Source organism: Ranitomeya variabilis, chromosome 3 (assembly GCF_051348905.1).
Source record: "Ranitomeya variabilis isolate aRanVar5 chromosome 3, aRanVar5.hap1, whole genome shotgun sequence".
Lineage (NCBI taxonomy): Eukaryota > Metazoa > Chordata > Amphibia > Anura > Dendrobatidae > Ranitomeya > Ranitomeya variabilis.
Window position 1 is genome coordinate 772033554 of NC_135234.1, and position 19079 is coordinate 772052632.

General features: G+C 43.4%; 1 protein-coding gene across 1 annotated transcript in view; it reads left to right on the forward strand.

Moving 5' to 3' along the window:
• The window catches only part of LOC143818630 (olfactory receptor 6N1-like), a 69386-nt gene extending 59228 nt beyond the window's left edge, over positions 1 to 10158 (forward strand). The window contains exon 2 of the mRNA XM_077299884.1: positions 9139 to 10158. Coding sequence (XP_077155999.1) covers positions 9139 to 10101 — 963 coding nt within the window. The 3' untranslated portion in view covers positions 10102 to 10158. The remainder of the gene's footprint in view (positions 1 to 9138) is intronic.
• Positions 10159 to 19079: the final 8921 nt, after the last annotated feature.

Sequence of the window (19079 nt, forward strand, 5' to 3'; positions counted from 1 at the left end):
CTCTCTCCTGTAGAGTGTATGCTCATTTGTCAGTGGGGTCCTCTCTCTCACCTGTAGAGTGTAAGCTCTTATGGTCAGTGGGGTCCTCTCTCTCCTGCAGAGTGTAAGCTCTTATCGTCAGTGGGGTCCTCTCTCTCCTGTAGAGTGTAATCTCTTATGGTCAGTGGGGTCCTCTCTCTCCTGTAGAGTGTATGCTATTATAGTCAGTAGGGTCCTCTCTCTCCTGTAGAGTGTATGATCTTATTGTCAGTGGGGTCCTCTCTCTCACCTGTAGAGTGTAAGCTCTTATAGTCAGTGCGGTTCTCTCTCTCTTGTGAAGTGTAAGCTCTTATGGTCAGCAGGGTCCTCTCTCTCTCTCGTTTGTAGAGTGTAAGCTCTTATGGTCAGTGGGGTTCTCTTTCTCTCTCTCTCCTGTAGAGTGTAAGCTCTTATAGTCAGTGGGGTCCACTCTCTCTTCTGTAGAGTGTAAGCTCTTTTGGTCAGCAGGGTCCCCTCTCTCCTGTAGAAAGTAAGCTCTTATGGTCAGTGGGGTCCTCTCTCTCCTGTAGAGTGTAAGCTCTTATGTTAAGTGGGGTCCTCTCTCTTTTCTGTACAGTGTAAGCTCTTATGGTCAGCGGGGTCCTCTCTCTCTTGTAGAGTGTAAGCTCTTATGGTCTGCGGAGTCCTCTCTACTGTAGAGTGAAAGCTCTTATGGTCAGCGGAGTTTTCTCTCTCCTGTAGAGTGTAAGCTCTTATGGTCAGTAGGGTACTCTCTCTCTCCTGTAGAGTGTAAGCTCTTATGGTCAGCGGAGTCCTCTCCTGTAGAGTGTAAGCTCTTATGGTCAGTGGAGTCTTCTCTCTCCTGTGGAGTGTAAGCTCTTGTGGTCAGTGGAGTCCTCTCTTTCCTGTAAAGTGTAAGCTCTTATAGTCAGTGGGGTTCTCTCTCTCCTGTAGAGTGTAAGCTCTTATGGTCAGCGGAGTCCTCTCTCTCCTGTAGAGTGTAAGCTCTTATGATCAGTGGGGTCCTCTCTCTCCTGTAGAGTGTAAGCTCTTATGTCAGTGCAGTCCTCTCTCTCCTGTAGAGTGTAAGCTCTTATGGTCAGTGGGGTCCTCTCTCTCCTGTAGAGTGTAAGTTCTTATGGTCAGTGGGGTCCTCTCTCTACTGTAGAGTGTAAGCTCTTATGGTCAGTGAGGTCCTCTCTTTCCTGTAGAGTGTAAGCTCTTATGGTCAGTGAGGTCCTCTCTTTCCTGTAGAGTGTAAGCTCTTATGATCAGTGGGGTCCTCTCTCTCCTGTAGAGTGTAAGCTCTTATGGTCAGTGGGGTTCTCTCTCTCCTGTAGTGTGTAAGCTCTTATGGTCAGTGGGGTCCTCTCTCTCCTGTAGAATGTAAGCTCTTTTGGTTAGTGTGGTCCTCTCTCTCCTGTAGACTGTAAGCTCTTATGGTCAGTGGGGTCTTCTCTCTCCTGTAGAGTGTAAGCTCTTATGGTCAGTGGGGTCCTCTCTCTCCTGTAGAGTGTAAGCTCTTTTGGTTAGTGTTGTCCTCTCTCTCCTGTAGACTGTAAGCTCTTATGGTCAGTGGGGTCCTCTCTCTCCTGTAGAGTGTAAGCTCTTATGGTCAGTGGGGTCCTCTCTCTCCTGTAGAGTGTAAGCGCTTATGATCAGTGAGGTCCTCTCTCTCCTGTAGAGTGTAAGCTCTTATGGTCAGTGGGGTCCTCTCTCTGTCCTGTGGAGTGTAAGTGCAGCGCCCCAGAGTCCTGGTCATTGCATTACTGATGCTCCGCCGCTAAGGGGGCTATGGTACGTCTGATGGCACTGAAGGAGTTCTTCTGACCAGGTATCACAGTCACCAATACACTTCACAGTCTGGCCTCCAGGGGGAGCTAAGAGTGCTATGTATTAGGCCACTCCTCACAATATGGTAAAACTGGGGGTTAGGCAGAAAGTTAGAGAGAAGCTGACTGGGAATTGAACAGGCAACACCCTGTGGCAGAGGGTGTTGCGGGGAGAGACTCAGGGAGGTCCCTGTCAGGGGTGGGATCCTGACAGAGGCCTAGCGAACAGAGAGAACGTTACGGGACCGCGCCTGCACTTGATCGCGGCGGTATCTCAAGAAAGGACAAGAAGCGAGGTATATTGTGCTGAGTGAGAAACGAGATCAACGCAACAAGGAGAAATGCCAGTAGGAGTCGTGCTGAAAGATCGAGGCAACATCCCACTGTGGCGCGTAGCCGGTGGCCGGAACGCCGAGGAAGTATTAGGCTCCAAGCAATACTTCAAACCTGCGGCAGGACAGTCAGCTATAGGCGGGCTGTCTCACACCAATCACCTACGAAGACATAGGGGGCACACTAGGAGAAGGGCGACACTAGGGTCCAGGAAGAGCTCCGAGCCTACCCGTCATACGGGTGCGTCCTAGCCATATCATCTGGGGGACGAAGAAGAACATCATAATCCAGTTGTGAGGGAACACGAGAAACAGACACAACAGTTGTGGGGACTATCCCGTAAGCACAGCAGGGGAGGACCGCAACACACAAGCGCTAGAAAGTAGGCACAGATTTCCACCTGCAAAGGGAACTCTGGAGGTGCCATCGGACCGGCCGGACTTGCGCAGCCCGGTTAACCGTATTCCAGACTGAGGATCCTGAAGCCTTCAGTAAAGAGGTAAAGAGACTGCAACCTGGTGTCCTCGTTATTTACTGCGACCTGCACTGCACCGCACCACCACAACATCATCATCGTTCCATCCACACCCTTCATTGTACGCCCCTCAGCAGGGTCACGGACCGGGCCTAGCCACCGTGACAATCCCAGAGCAGAGACCCAGAGGCCCGGTACCGGGTACCCCTCGGCCCTGCGGTGGTGGGGGCGCTACATAAGCTCTTATGATCAGTGGGGTCCTCTCTCTCCTGTAGAGTGTAAGCTCTTATGGTCAGTGGGGTTCTCTCTCTTCTGTAGACTGTAAGCTCTTATGGTCAGTGGGGTCCTCTCTCTCCTGTATAGTGTAAGCTCTTATGATCAGTGAGTTCCTCTCTCTCCTGTAGAGTGTAAGCTCTTATGGTCAGCGGAATCCTCTCCCTCTCCTGTAGAGTGTAAGCTCTTATGGACAGCTGGGTCCTCACTATCTTTATCCCTCTTTTCTCCCTAACATGTACTTTCCAAGCAGTTGAGATTCATGCAAATATATTTGCCGCAAATCAAATTTTCTGAAAAAATTGTGCAAAGTCAGCAAATCCAAATCTGAAATGATCTGCTTATCTCTGGTTAGCAGTTGGTTTTGTGTACATATAACCTTGACGTCTGGTACCATTATTTTTATAATCAGGTATTCAATTGAACATGCAATAATATCTTGAGTAAAGCAATGATTTTTAAAATTTTTGTAAAAACAATAAATTCTTCATCCTCATCCTCAGACCTAATTCAACCTAAAATAACATCTACGTAAGTCCATCAGTCCACTGGGCGTTCTCCAGCTCAGTAGAAACTGTGTGCTGCTTCCTTTATGCGATAAATAAATTGCCATGTTGGGAGTGAACATTGTGCCCATGGTCGATCCTAGTAACTGTCAATAAAGTCGAAGCCAAAATCAAGGGAAAATAAATTCAGCATGATCTTGTTCATTGCGTATTAAAATACACTGCGTTTTGACACGTTGAGAAATTCTGGCACGTGATGTCACAGCCTGTTGAGTGGTGGCTGAAGTCCAGAACTGCTGTGACGCGTTTCGGAAGGGCTCAGCTTTCTTCATCAGGGTATATGAGGATTTGGGAAGATTTTCTCGATATAGCTATTTTCACGCATACGTGGATGTTGGCGTTGTGCTCCTGATCACAAGTGCTGTCCATTCATTTCATTCATGTCAACATCCTACAGTTCAATTTGTTTCACACATAGTTTATAATACATAATATATTACAATTATATTTAGAAAAACTGTAAAATAAAATAAGAAACTATTAGTAATATTACAAACTATTACTATTCAATAACAATTATTTTATATAAGTTTAAACAGATAAAAATGAAAAAAAAACCTGTATATTCAAGTATTTAATTATAACTAAAAATATTTCAACATAAAAATATATAAATGTGTGACCCAGGAACAGCTCATCAACCTCGGACAGGTTTGTGGTCATGATAATTATTAAACACTGGAAAATTGGATTGTATGAACATTATTACTATTGTTATTCCAATAAATAATGTAATATTACTTATTGCCTTGCAAACTGAATTAATCCAAGTGTCTAAAGGTAAATAATCTGCCAGTCGTAGCCTATTATGGTATGACGGTGCACAGAATACATGTTAATGTTCTTGTCCCGTTGCTGAGGGTCATTGCGTGCACCTAAGAATCTCCAGTTTGGCGGCCACTTGATGTTTTCTATGGTTAATAACATTTAGTGTTTATTATTAGGCAGCAGGAATAAAATCACATTTTTGTTTTATTAATCACTCTATCTCTAGAACTTCCTTACAATTTCCTCATAACTTCAGTGATGTATCTGTCTAGGTGACTGACTTATACAAAGAGATGATTTAAGGTTTTGAAAATCAAATTTTTCCTGTTTGACCAATTTTTACAATAAATTTGATTTGCATTGAATTGATTACCCAAGATCGCAATACTGAAAAGCCTCAAATTGCCGTGAAAATAAGCCTTTAGCCTTCTGAGGTCTCCCAGGACTGTCTCCAACTCCTTCGAAGCTTTTAACTCAAACACGGCCTTAGTAATGTCAAAGTGACTTCACCATAGAAAACGAAGGTAACTCAATAGTAACTAACAGCCCTTTTAATAACATAGTCAACTGATTTTTACATTTTTTTTATACAAAAGCATTCCAAAAATTATGTCTTTGAGTCATTTGTGATAAGGCAGACAATTCTATGCGGAACACTTACTCAAGCTGATGGTGTTACTGTCAGAGGTAACATCATCCTGCTGTGACTAGTGTGAGTCATGTTCCATATACTCTATTACATTCCCTGTTTTTCCACTCTAATATAGTTGTCACCTGCATTTGGTAGTAGTTACGGATGAGCGAGCATGCTCGATAAGGTGTTATGTGAATGGAGCATAGTATTCGAGCACGCCGAAATGCAGATTATTTTTTTTTTTTTATTATTTTTTTTAGTCTTTACACTGCTTTATTAATAAGGCCTCAGTCCAACATAGTTCATAATCAGAAAAAACATATATTACATAGTAAATTTCTCAAATCAAAGATTTTGGTATGTTTATCTATGTATCCTCCATGTTCACAAGTTCCACAAAGGCAGTATTCCAGCACAATCCGGATATCGTGTATCATCTAAACAAAATATAAATAAAATTAGGAAAGTACATTTTTACAATTGTAAGAAGTGCTTCGTAAATTAAAAATAGTAATCACATCACTATATCTCAGGACTCTATAACATTATACTTCTGGACTGATGAGTATTCCTAGATAATTGTATGTATCTTAAAATCAGCATTAAGGCCCCTAGGGTATTAAGTTTGTATAGCCACATTAATTCTCTTTTTTTAAGGATTAATTCCCTATCTCCCCCTCTTCTCTGTACTGTGACAGTATCAATTATCCTAAACTTTAAGTCTTTCTCAGTATGCCTACATTCGGAGAAGTGTTTTGGGACAGGGAGATCAGTTCTGTTTTTTCTTATGGTATATCTATGTTGGTTCATTCTTGTTTTGAATTCACATGTCGTTTCCCCAACATACCACAGGTTACACGGACACATGAGCACATAAATAACATAATCTGAGCTACAGGTCAAGAAATGTTTAATTTCGTATATCTTATTCGTCATTGGATGTTTAAATGCAGACCCTTTGACCATGTATGTACAATTTATACAATTTAAACAAGGGAAACACCCATTTCTTTTAGTTCCTGTCAGAGACATCTGAGTGCTTCTTCTCATAGGGCCAATGTCAGATCTTATTAGCATATCTTTGATGTTCCTACTTTTTTATATACGAATACAATGGTGGCATCCTAAATTCTTGGATATTAGGGAGACATCTCCCTAACATTGTCCAATGTTTTTTGATAATACTAGCTATTTGTCCACTCTCTTCTGTGTATGTAGAGACAAAGGGAACCCTATTGCGGATTTTTTTGCATTTTATGTTTGGGTCCTTGCTGATTAGTTGCAGTCTATCTTTTTTCATAACCACATTTTTTTTAAATTCTTTATTTAAAGTAAAGACTGGGAACATTACATACGGTTTATGAAAGAGTAAGTAAAAGCGTTACCGATTCAATAATGACAATATGTAAGCCCAGACTGACAACATTGGGAGAAGGAAGGAGAAGAAAAGGTAAAAAGGGGGAGGGAAAGGAAGGACGAAGGAAAGGGAAAAGGGCCTGGGTGGAAATGACTAGGGGAGGGAAAATTAGGAAAAAGGGGGAAGGGGGAGAACAATTAACATAACAGATCATACACACGTGAAACTGACATCCAATAATATACAATACAGTAGTATAGCCTCTCAAGAAAGCAAAAACAGCCAAAAAAGAAAAAAACAGTGCAATTAAGTACCAACTTTAGGGCACCTTGGATCTAAACATTTTCCAGGGGAGCCAATTCGAGGCAAAGCGTTCATGGGCATGCGCTTCCCAGCTTGAGAGTTCCTCTAGCCTATAAATATGATCAATTTTGTTGAACCATTCTCCTAGTGTAGGAGGATATTCACTCTTCCACCGAGTGGTTATTAAAAGCTTTGCCGCACTAAGCATTATGGAGAGGAGGTCATGTCTGGATGGTCTAAAGTTATTTGTCGGGCACGAGAGAATAGCCTCAACAGCAACAAGATTAGTTTTAGTAAGTTTTAATTTTTTAAGTGTTGAATCAACTCCCCCCCAGAACTTTCTGATGATAGGACACTCCCAGAATATGTGTGAGTGGCTCCCCTGGCCAACCCGACACCTCCAGCACAATCAGAGTCAGACAAACCAAGATGAAGAAGCCTGACCGGTGTCATGTGCCATCTCGTCAATATCTTATAGGAGTTCTCTTGAAGCAGGATACAACGAGAGAAACCTCGGGCAAACCTCAACATCTTGGAAACCTGTTCATCCGAGAAAGTGAAATTCAACTCAGACTCCCAAGAGTATATGAAAGAGGGTTTAAATGGTAGAGAAGGAGCAATGAGTCGGGAGTACATGTGCAATACGACTTTATATCTGGTTGAACCTGTCTTAAACATAAGGTCCAGCCACGTCCAGTTGGACTTGTGTGGGAACCGTTCTCTGAATTGAATAAGTATACGTTTGATGTGATGTTCTTGCAAAAAATTTCTCGGAGATGTCAGAGCATTGCTAGGCCAAATGTTATTTTTGAGGACTTTACCATCGTAGAAGCTTGAGAGAGATTCCATAGGGAGCTTCGACCACAGATTATAAGAGTCCACAAAGTTAGGATCAATTAAATATGGAATGGTTGCAATAGGAGCTAAGGATGATGGGAATGATTCTGGAGGCAGATCATTCACAACCGAGCGTCTAATATGTAGGGTTGCTAAAGTTATTTCATCTAGTCTTAAAAAAGACGCTGGCTTTGAGTGCGACCACACGAATGAGATTCCCCTCTTGTCCAATAAGGCCGTGTCTACCGTGTCTATTATGTCTTTCTCAAGGCTAACTGCCATTCTCAGCCATCTGCTTAAATGTATGGCCTTGTAATAAACGTGAGGGTCAGGTAATCCCAAACCACCACATGAGGTAGGGTATGACAATAATTTAAAAGGTAGCCTGGCTGGTTTATTTCTCCATATAAATTTGGATATTAAGGTCCTTAAATTTTTAAAGAAAGTGAGGGGAAGACGAATGGGTACCATGTTCATAAGATACAATATCAGAGGCATAAGATAGGCTTTAAATACATTGACACGTCCCATCCACGATAATGTAGGCAAGTTGTATGATTTCATCTGCGCTTCTATCTTCTTAAGTAAGGGTGAAAAATTGGAATCAAAAAGGTCTATGGGGTCTCTGGTGATATGGACGCCCAAAAATTAATTGATGATGTGGACCAGGAGAAGGGGGTTAGTTTACGTAAATTTGTTAGCTGGAAGTCCGGAAGGGTGATGTTGAGTGCTTCTGATTTAGTGTTATTAATTTTGAAGTTTGATAATTTGCCAAAATAATTTAGTATATTGATGATGATGGGGAACGCTTCTAGCGGGTTGGAAATAAGAAAAAGCAGGTCATCCGCAAATGCTAGTGTTTTTAGTTCCAGACTACCTATCTGTAGTCCCTGAACTTGATTATCTTGTCTAATTCTCTGTATTAGCGTTTCTATAATTAATATAAATAAGGATGGGGATAAGGGGCAACCCTGCCTGGTGCCATTACTGATATTAAAAGCGTCTGACAGAACACCATTCACTCGGACTCTGGCAGTGGGGAGAGAGTAAAGGGACAAGATCGCTGTGACACATTGGGGAGGGAAGCCAAACCTATGTAAAACCCTCTCCATATATCTCCAGCTTACCCTGTCAAACGCCTTCTCGGCGTCAGTAGATAGAAGGGTCAGTGGTAAATTCCTCTTTTTGGCGTACATTATAGATTGAAGGACTTTAGTTGAGTTGTCCCTTCCTTCTCTACCTCGAAATGCAGATTTTAGATTGGAGGCGAGAACCTTGAAAGGGACTCTGTCAGCAAGTCTTTGAAACCTCATCTGAGAGCATCCTAATGTAGGCAAAGAGACCCTGAATCCAACGATGTATCATCATGTTGACACAATCAGAAGGTTTAGATGCAGCAGGAAGCAGAGCTGAGAAAGCTAACCCCACCCCTGCTAGGCTCTGCAGTGTTTATCGACAGTGAGCTTTTAATCACAGGAGGGGTTGAAGTCAGCAACTTAACATATGCCACCTAGTCACAGCAATGATAATGTCATAGTAAAATAACCTTCATTGTAAGTAAACGACAGCATAAAACCTAATAAGTGACATATCATTGAATTCAGTGTTTTAAACCCTACCTCATGCTGTCCTTAGGTTACGTAGCAAAAAACTGCTCACTGATTCTCTTTAAGTGACCCCTCTGGAGCTGGTCAGATGCCTCTAAGTCTACAAACATGCCTTTAAATGTGATATTTTGTCTATACCACAGTCTATATGATTATCGTTTCTTGGTCCCTCAGGTGAAGACACAGAATATCTACTCCATCAATGACTCTTCCAACCGTGTCACCGAGTTCATCATCTTCGGATTCCCAAGCCTCGATAACTTCCCCATCCTGTTATTTTGTATTTTCTTTTTTATCTATCTTTTCACCGTATCAGGGAATGGACTTATATTTATCCTTGTTACCTTGGAAAAAAAACTGCACACCCCCATGTACTTCTTTGTTAGAAATCTATCATTTGCAGACATGTTGACCACCACCGTGACCATCCCCAAGATGCTGGGCAAGTTCTCTATGCACCTAGACAGAATCTCTTTTCAGGGCTGCTTCTGGCAGATGTATTTCTTTGTGTCATGCAACGCCATTGAGTGCTACCTCCTCTCTGTGATGGCCATTGACCGTTATGTGGCCATCTGTTCTCCGCTTCGTTACCACTCCATCATGAACAAGCAGTTTTATTTATCACTGGCTTTGGTGTCATGGACCTTGGGCTTTATTTCCCCAATTGTAGTGATACTATTGGCTCTTAAGTTGCCTTTTTGTGGCCCTAATGTAATTCATCATTATTATTGTGACCACCCACCTCTCATTCAGTTGGCTTGTGCCGACACCTCATTTAATGTCAAGGTTGGGTCTTCACTTAGTGCCCTTGTGCTTCTCATATGTTTCACCATAATAGTGATCTCATACGTTAAAATAATCAGATCTGTCCTACTAATAGCTTCATCCGATGGACGGAGAAGGACATTTTCCACCTGCGCCTCCCACTTCATCGTGGTCAACATGTATTTCTTGCCTCTAATCTTCATGTACATTCGTCCGAAGCCTTCCTACTCTTCAGATATCGATTCATTGATGGCCATGTTCTACACAGTGTTAACTCCCATGTTGAACCCCATCGTGTACAGCCTGAGAAATAAAGATATTAAGGATTCGCTCAAAAAACATATATGGCACATCAAGGATACTCCTAAATGATCATTCATAAGATACAATTTTATGGGGCTATTTAACATCTATTGACTGTTCCAATTTTGAGGGGAAAATGACAAATCTTACAAAGCTGTACGTTTCTGTAATATACATTCATTAAAGATTCTCAGCTACTTTGACGTTCAGGCTTTGTTTTTTTTTCCCCAGACTCTGGGTAGTCCTTGTTAGCCTGACCCACAGGAAACTTCTTTAGGGATTTCATTAGTTACGCGACGTCGCGTCCTCTTCTTCATTCTTCTGTGGATTATAATAATTTGACCGATGCAAGTTCATCCCATATTATTCCATCATCACAGAACAGGTCACAGCCTTGATATCTTGCATTCAAGGCTTGGACCACTTGAGAAATAAAGATTTTAAGAGCTCACTAGTGTTGAGCGACACCGTCCGATACTTGAAAGTATCGGTATCGGAAAGTATCGGCCGATACCGGCAAAGTATCGGATCCAATCCGATACCGATACCCGATACCAATACAAGTCAATGGGACTCAAGTATCGGACGGTATCCCTGATGGTTCCCAGGGTCTGAAGGAGAGGAAACTCTCCTTCAGACCCTGGGATCCATATAAATGTGTAAAATAAAGAATTAAAATAAAAAATATTGCTATACTCACCTGTCCGACGCAGCCTGGACCTCAGCGAGGGAACCGGCAGCGTTGTTTGTTTAAAATTCGCGCTTTTACTTGGTTACGTGAAGTCCCGGCTTGTGATTGGTCAGGGCGGCCATGTTGCCGGGACGCGGACCAATCACAGCAAGCCGTGACGAAATTACGTCACGGCTTGCTGTGATTGGTCCGCGTCCCGGCAACATGGCCGCCATTAACCAATCACAAGCCGTGACGTCACGGGAGGCTGGACACGCGCACTTTTTAAAATACGCGCATGTCCAGCCTCCTGTGACGTCACGGCTTGTGATTGGTTAATGGCGGCCATGTTGCCGGGACGCGGACCAATCACAGCAAGCCGTGACGTAATTTCGTCACGGCTTGCTGTGATTGGTCCGCGTCCCGGCAACATGGCGCCATGACCAATCATAAGCCGGGACGTCACTGGAGGCTGGACACGCGCGCTTTTTAAAATACGCGCATGTCCAGCCTCCCGTGACGTCACGGCTTGTGATTGGTTAATGGCGGCCATGTTGCCGGGACGCGGACCAATCACAGCAAGCCGTGACGTAATTTCGTCACGGCTTGCTGTGATTGGTCCGCGTCCCGGCAACATGGCCGCCCTGACCAATCACAAGCCGGGACTTCACGTAACCAAGTAAAAGCGCGAAATTTAAACAAACAACGCTGCCGGTTCCCTCGCTGAGGTCCAGGCTGCGTCGGAGAGGAGAGTATAGCAATATTTTTTATTTTAATTCTCTCTTTTACACATTATTACATTAATGTTGTTGCGATACCCGATACCACAAAAGTATCGGATCTCGGTATCGGAAATTCCGATACAGCAAATATCGGCCGATACCCGATACTTGCAGTATCGGAATGCTCAACACTAGAGCTCACACAAACACATGCATATAAATTTAATGGAGGCTTTTCTGGGTGGTTTTATCATTATAACATGTAATTTGCAAGGAAGGTTTGCCAACTTGTCACTTGAATATCATTCTTTGTGACAATTAGAGTTGAGCGAATTTGTTTAGGTTCCCTCTTATTCCCCAAGCTATAGCGCTCACCAAATAAGCTGCAGAGGGAACCCTTTTCCTGAATCGCGCCTGCTGATCCGTTGATCGGCGCTGCACCTGCATGTGTCGCGGCTTTGTCACAGCACAAGCATGGAGACCCCAACAACCAGGCTCTGCAAGTATGAGCTGTGACTGTGCCACAGCCGGGGCACATGCTGCTGCGGTGCCGATCAGCCGGCAAGATCCAAGAATAATAATAATAATAATAATTTTATTTATATAGCGCCAACATATTCCGCAGCGCTTTACAACTTATAGAGGGGACTTATACAGACAACAGACATTACAGCATAACAGAAATCACAGTTCAAAACAGATACCAGGAGGAATGAGGGCCCTGCTGCTCGCAAGCTTACAATCTATGAGGAAAAGGGGAGACACAAGAGGTGGATGGTAACAATTGCTTTAGTTATTTGGACCAGCCATAGTGTAAGGCTCGGGTGTTCATGTAAAGCTGCATGAACCAGTTAACTGCCTAAGTATGTAGCAGTACAGACACAGAGGCTATTAACTGCGTAAAGTGTATGAGAACATGATGGAGGAACGTGATTATGTTGTTGTTTTTTATTAATAGGCCACACAGGGATAATTAGGTTAATGCGTTGAGGCGGTAGGCCAATCTGAACAAATGAGTTTTTAGTGCACGCTTAAAACTGTGGGGATTGGGGATTAATTGTATTAACCTAGGTAATGCATTCCAAAGAATCGGCGCCGCACGTGTAAAGTCTTGGAGACGGGAGTGGGAGGTTCTGATTATTGAGGATGCTAACCTGAGGTCATTAGCAGAGCGGAGGGCACGGGTAGGTTGGTAGACTGAGACCAGAGAGGAGATGTAGGGTGGTGCTGAGCCATGGAGTGCTTTGTGGATGAGGGTAGTAGTTTTGTACTGGATTCTGGATTGGATGGGTAGCCAGTGTAATGACTGGCACAAGGTAGAGGCATCGGTGTAACGGTTGGCGAGGAATATGATCCTGGCAGCAGCATTCAGGACAGATTGGAGCGGGGAGAGTCTGGTAAAAGGTAGGCCAATTAGTAGAGAGTTACAATAGTCCAGACGAGAGTGAATAAGTGAGACAGTAAGAGTTTTTGCAGAGTCGAAAGTAAGAAAAGGGCGAATTCTGGAAATGTTTTTGAGATGCAGATAAGAAGAGCGAGCCAGTGATCGGATGTGGGGGGTGAAAGAAAGCTCGGAATCAAGGATGACTCCAAGGCAGCGGGCATGTTGCTTTGGAGTAATGGTGGAACCGCACACAGAGATGGCAATGTCGGGCAAAGGTAGGTTTGTAGAGGGAGAGAACACGAGGAGTTCAGTTTTTGACAGGTTCAGTTTCAGATAGAGGGAGGACATGATGTTAGAGACAGCGGTAAGACAATCACTGGTGTTTTCTAAAAAGGTCGGCGTGATAACAGGAGAAGAGGTATATAATTGGGTGTCGTCAGCATAGAGATGGTACTGGAAACCAAATCTACTGATTGTTTGTCCAATAGGGGCAGTATACAAAGAGAAGAGGAGGGGGCCTAGGACTGATCCTTGAGGAACCCCAACAGTAAGGGGAAGGTGAGAGGAGGAGGAACCAGCAAAACAAACAGTGAAGGATCGGCCAGAGAGATAGGAGGAGAACCAAGAGAGAACGGTGTCCTTGAGGCCGATGGAGCGGAGCATAGTGAGGAGGAGCTGATGATCCACAGTGTCGAATGCTGCGGAGAGATCCAAGAGAATTAGCATGGAATAGTGACCATTAGATTTAGCTGTTAGTAGGTCATTAGAGACTTTAGTGAGGGCAGTTTCAGTAGAGTGTAAAGAGCGGAAACCAGATTGAAGAGGGTCGAGAAGAGAATTATCTGAGAGATAGCGGGTAAGACGGGAGTGGACCAGGCGTTCGAGGAGTTTAGAGATGAAGGGAAGATTAGAGACAGGTCTATAATTAGCGGCACAATTTTGATCGAGGGAGGGCTTTTTAAGTAGTGGATGTATGATGGCATGCTTAAATGAGGAGGGAAAAATACCGGAAGTGAGGGAAAGGTTGAATATTTTTGTTAGGTGAGAGGTGACAGCCGGGGAAAGGGACTGGAGGAGATGCGACGGAATGGGGTCGCTGGTGCAAGTGGTCGGGCGAGAAGATGCAAGGAGCCTGCTTACTTCTTCTTCTGTAACTGGTTCAAATGACAAGAAGCCGGATTCCCTCTGCAGCTTATTCGGTGAGCGCTATAGCTTGGGGAATAAGAGGGAACCCAAACAAATTCGCTCAACTCTAATTGTCACAAAGCATAAATTTAAAGGATGTTTTAGTCAAAAGTAGGTGTTCACAACCCAAAAAAATAGACTGGCTCAATAGAAGTCTACCGGAAGGTCATTTTCAGTGCAGACATTGCAATGTTTGCAAATTTATACCCTGTGCTAACTATATACAACTAGGCAGTTATACTCATAGATGGAATCACTTCATTACATGCCAAAGTAGATTTTTGACTTATTATTATTATTTCACATGTAAAGCGCCATGTAATAAATGGCGCTATAAAAATGAATAATAATAATATTCTTCAGTCATTTTGTACAAAATCTATACAGCACTTTTATGGACATCAGATACTGACATTTTATTATTATTATTATTATTATTATTATTTATTATTATAGCGCCATTTATTCCATGGCGCTTTACATGTGAGGAGGGGTATACATAATAAAAACAAGTACAATAATCTTGAACAATACAAGTCACAACTGGTACAGGAGGAGAGAGGACCCTGCCCGCGAGGGCTCAATCTACAAGGGATGGGTGAGGATACAGTAGGTGAGGATAGAGCTGGCCATGCAGCGGTTTGGTTGATCGGTGGTTACTGCAGGTTGTAGGCTTGTCGGAAGAGGTGGGTCTTCAGGCTCTTTTTGAAGGTTTCGATGGTAGGCGAGAGTCTGATGTGTTGTGGTAGAGGGTTCCAGAGTAGGGGTGATACGCGAGAGAAATCTTGCGATTGTGGGAAGAGGAGATAAGAGGGGAGTAGAGAAGGAGATCTTGTGAGGATCGGAGGTTGCGTGCAGGAAAGTCCTGGGAGACGAGGTCACAGATGTATGGAGGAGACAGGTTGTGGATGGCTTTGTACGTCATGGTTAGGGTTTTGTACTGGAGTCTCTGGGTAATGGGGAGCCAGTGAAGGGATTGACAGAGGGGAGAGGCCGGGGAATAGCGGGGGGACAGGTGGATTAGTTGGGCAGCAGAGTTTAGAATAGATTGGAGGGGTGCGAGAGTGTTAGAGGGGAGGCCACAGAGCAGGAGGTTACAGTAGTCGAGGCGGGCGATGATGAGGGCATGGACTAGGGTTTTTGCAGATTCTTGGTTTAGGAATGTACGGATCCGTGAAATATTTTTGAGTTGAAGCGGCAGGAAGTGGAAAGGGCTTGGATATGTGGTTTGATGGAGAGATCAGTGTCAAGGATTACCCCGAGGCAGCGAGCTTGTGGGACTGGGGAGAGTGGGCAGCCGTTTACTGTAATGGATAGGTTCGTTGGGGGGGTCATGTGAGATGGGGGAAAGACAATGAATTCTGTTTTGTCCATGTTAAGTTTTAATAATGTGATCACCTTTGGAGGAAGTTCATCCACTTCTAGGTTTGCAAACTGTTCCATAACCTTCTTTCTCTTTCTTTATTACACGTGACACTTGACTGTAAGAGCAGTTGCATTCCAACGTAGCCTTTTTTTGGCTTTTGCCTGACTTCACTCTCACAATAATAAACTTCCTGATATCTGGTGATAAATTTGGCTTTGTGTTTGTCATGTTTTAACCAAAAAACACACAAATTAAAAAAAACAACAAATTTTAGGCAAAATTTGACTTCCTATCACAAAATATGCAAAACATTTGGCCGAGCACATGTTGAAAACTAACACATAAAGGGATAGAACAATGTCACACGCAATTTTCTTCCTTACAGCTGTCAACCATTTGCTTCCGGTTTACAAAAATCACCAGTAAAATGGCATCACAACAACCAGACAGAAGTAATCACACTTTAAACAAAATGCAAAACTTTTTATCGCCACCATATGTAGAGGTCAAAGTGAGCCGCCAAAGTGTGGTGCGATGGCTAAGAGCAGTAGGGTTCAATGTACGAGTTCCAGGCAAGAAGTCTTTCATCTCTGCTAAGAACCGGAAGGTCTGACTTGAGTTTGCCAAAGAACACAGCAAATGGAAGTAGACAGATTGGTCTAAGGTGTTTTGGTCGGATGAATCCAGGTTCGATCTGTTTGGTAGTGATGGCAAGCACTATATATACCACCCAATTGGAGAACGTAATGATGCAAGGTATCAAATACCTACAGTGAAGCATGGTGGAGGCAGTGTCATGGTTTGGGGCTGCTTTTCTGCGTCTGCCATTGGCCCTCTACATGGAATTGATGGAAATATGAATGCTACCATGTACAAGGATATACTGGAGATACTAATCCTGCCACATGGTAAAACCAAAGTAGTCAGGGGCTGGAAATGCGCTCGTTGTATCCCTTTATTTTATATATACAATTAGTAAGACCACAAATAGCAAAACTGCTGAAAAAAAATCTACACCTAATTAGTAAGAATTTGCAAGTAAATATATTATTGTATAGGATGTTTAATGATTTAATATGAAATCATTAAAAGTTTTAAAAGTTATCAGAACTTAATCAATTCTGGCACTTAAGATCTGGTCTCTGGAGGTCTAATTATTTTTCATGTACTGCAAACACAACAGGTAAAAAGAGTCCCATGTGGCTGTTAATTAACAGTGATCCTAATTAGCAAACCCATGAGAGAAAAACAAATTCTTGACTTTTTCTATAAAGGTGTCTCCTTTGAGATGCTGCCACCCTGAGCAGCGGGATGAGTGTCCTGCCGCTGACCCATTCCACTCTCTACATTATTATGACATTGCTCTTACCTGCTTTACTCCGCAATGATATAACACCTTGCGCTATGGGAATTCAAGAGAAAAATGTAAGTGCAGGTGTAAGTGTTAAGATCTTAATTAGCTCTTTTCTTTTACCGCAGCGGGAAAAACGTTAAACATCCCGGGCCCTAACCTAAAAAAATTCAGCAAAAAAAAAAGTCATTGCAAAATGATGCCACTTTGGTATAAAAACTTATGTTGTTTCGAAAATCCTTTTCCTTGCATTTAGCAACAAAAAAAATTGAATAAAAAAAAATCACAAAACTGCATTGAAATAGCCGTGTGTAAACCCAGCCTAATACTAATTTATAAACATAACTATATAACATTAGATAGATAGTGGGAAGCTCGCCTACCAGGCACCAGCAGTACAAATGTTAACTTCTCTATTTGGTCCTCACAGTCAATGAGGCCTAGAAAATCTCTATATATTATGCCAGCTTTCTAGACAAGCTCATTGTAAACTGCAAGAAGAGGAGCAACTCATCAGCTTGTGCTTGGCAGCCGAGGAACTCGCTCAAGAACAGAAACTGCAGTGGTATCATGTTGTACTGTGGCATTTTGTCAGCTCTGCTGGGGAGGTATCATGCTGTACTGTGGTATTTGTTCAGCTCTGCTGGGGAGGTATCATGCTGTACTGTGGCATTTGTTCAGCTTTGCTGGGGAGGTATCATGCTGTACTGTGGCATTTTGTCAGCTCTGCTGGGGAGGTATCATGCTGTACTGTGGTATTTTGTCAGCTCTGCTGGGGAGGTATCATGCTGTACTATGGTATTTGTTCAGCTCTGCTGGGGAGGTATCATGCTGTACTATGGTATTTGTTCAGCTTTGCTGGGGAGGTATCATGCTGTACTGTGGCATTTTGTCAGCTCTGCTGGGGAGGTATCATGCTGTACTGTGGCATTTTGTCAGCTCTGCTGGGGAGGTATCATGCTGTACTATGGTATTTGTTCAGCTCTGCTGGGGAGGTATCATGCTGTACTGTGGCATTTTGTCAGCTCTGCTGGGGAGGTATCATGCTGTACTATGGTATTTGTTCATCTCTGCTGGGGAGGTATCATGCTGTACTGTGATATTTGTTCATCTCTGCTGGGGAGGTATCATGCTGTACTATGGTATTTGTTCATCTCTGCTGGGGAGGTATCATGCTGTACTATGGTATTTGTTCAGCTCTGCTGGGGAGGTATCATGCTGTACTGTGGCATTGTGTCAGCTCTGCTGGGGAGGTATCATGCTGTACTATGGTATTTGTTCATCTCTGCTGGGGAGGTATCATGCTGTACTGTGGTATTTGTTCAGCTCTGCTGGGGAGGTATCATGCTGTACTGTGGTATTTGTTCAGCTCTGCTGGGGAGGTATCATGCTGTACTGTGGCATTTTGTCAGCTCTGCTGGGGAGGTATCCTGCTGTACTGTGGTATTTGTTCATCTCTGCTGGGGAGGTATCATGCTGTACTGTGGTATTTGTTCAGCTCTGCTGGGGAGGTATCATGCTGTACTGTGGTATTTGTTCATCTCTGCTGGGGAGGTATCATGCTGTACTATGGTATTTGTTCATCTCTGCTGGGGAGGTATCATGCTGTACTGTGGTATTTGTTTAGCTCTGCTGTGGAGGCATCGTGCTGTACTGTGGTATTTGTTTAGCTCTGCTGGGGAGGTATCATGCTGTACTGTGCTATTTGTCCTTCTGGAGCGCTATCGTGCTGTACTGTGGTATTTGTTCAGCTCTGCTGGGGAAGTATCCTGCTGTACTGTGGTATTTGTTCAGCTCTGCTGGGGAGGTATCATGTTGTACTGTGGTATTTGTTCTTCTGGAGAGGTATCATGCTGTACTGTGGTATTTGTTTAGCTCTGCTGGGGAGGTATCATGCTGTACTGTGCTATTTGTCCTTCTGGAGCGCTATCGTGCTGTACTGTGGTATTTGTTCAGCTCTGCTGGGGAAGTATCCTGCTGTACTGTGGTATTTGTTCAGCTCTGCTGGGGAGGTATCATGCTGTACTGTGGTATTTGTTCAGCTCTGCTGGGGAGGTATCATGCTGTACTGTGGTATTTGTTTAGCTCTGCTGTGGAGGTATCGTGCTGTACTGTGGTATTTGTTTAGCTCTGCTAGGGAGTTTAATTTTTTACTACAAGGTAATGTTGTTGGGAAGGTATCTTTTGCTGAGCTGTGATATTTACCTAGCTCTTCTGATGAGATTTTTTATGTTGCAATGTAGCATATGTTTAGTGCTGCTGGGGAAGTTTGTTTTGCTGCATTGTGTTATTTATTACTGCTGGAGGTAATACAGATGATGCATGAGAACATATATTCAGTAGCGATACCTGGCATCACCACAAACGTA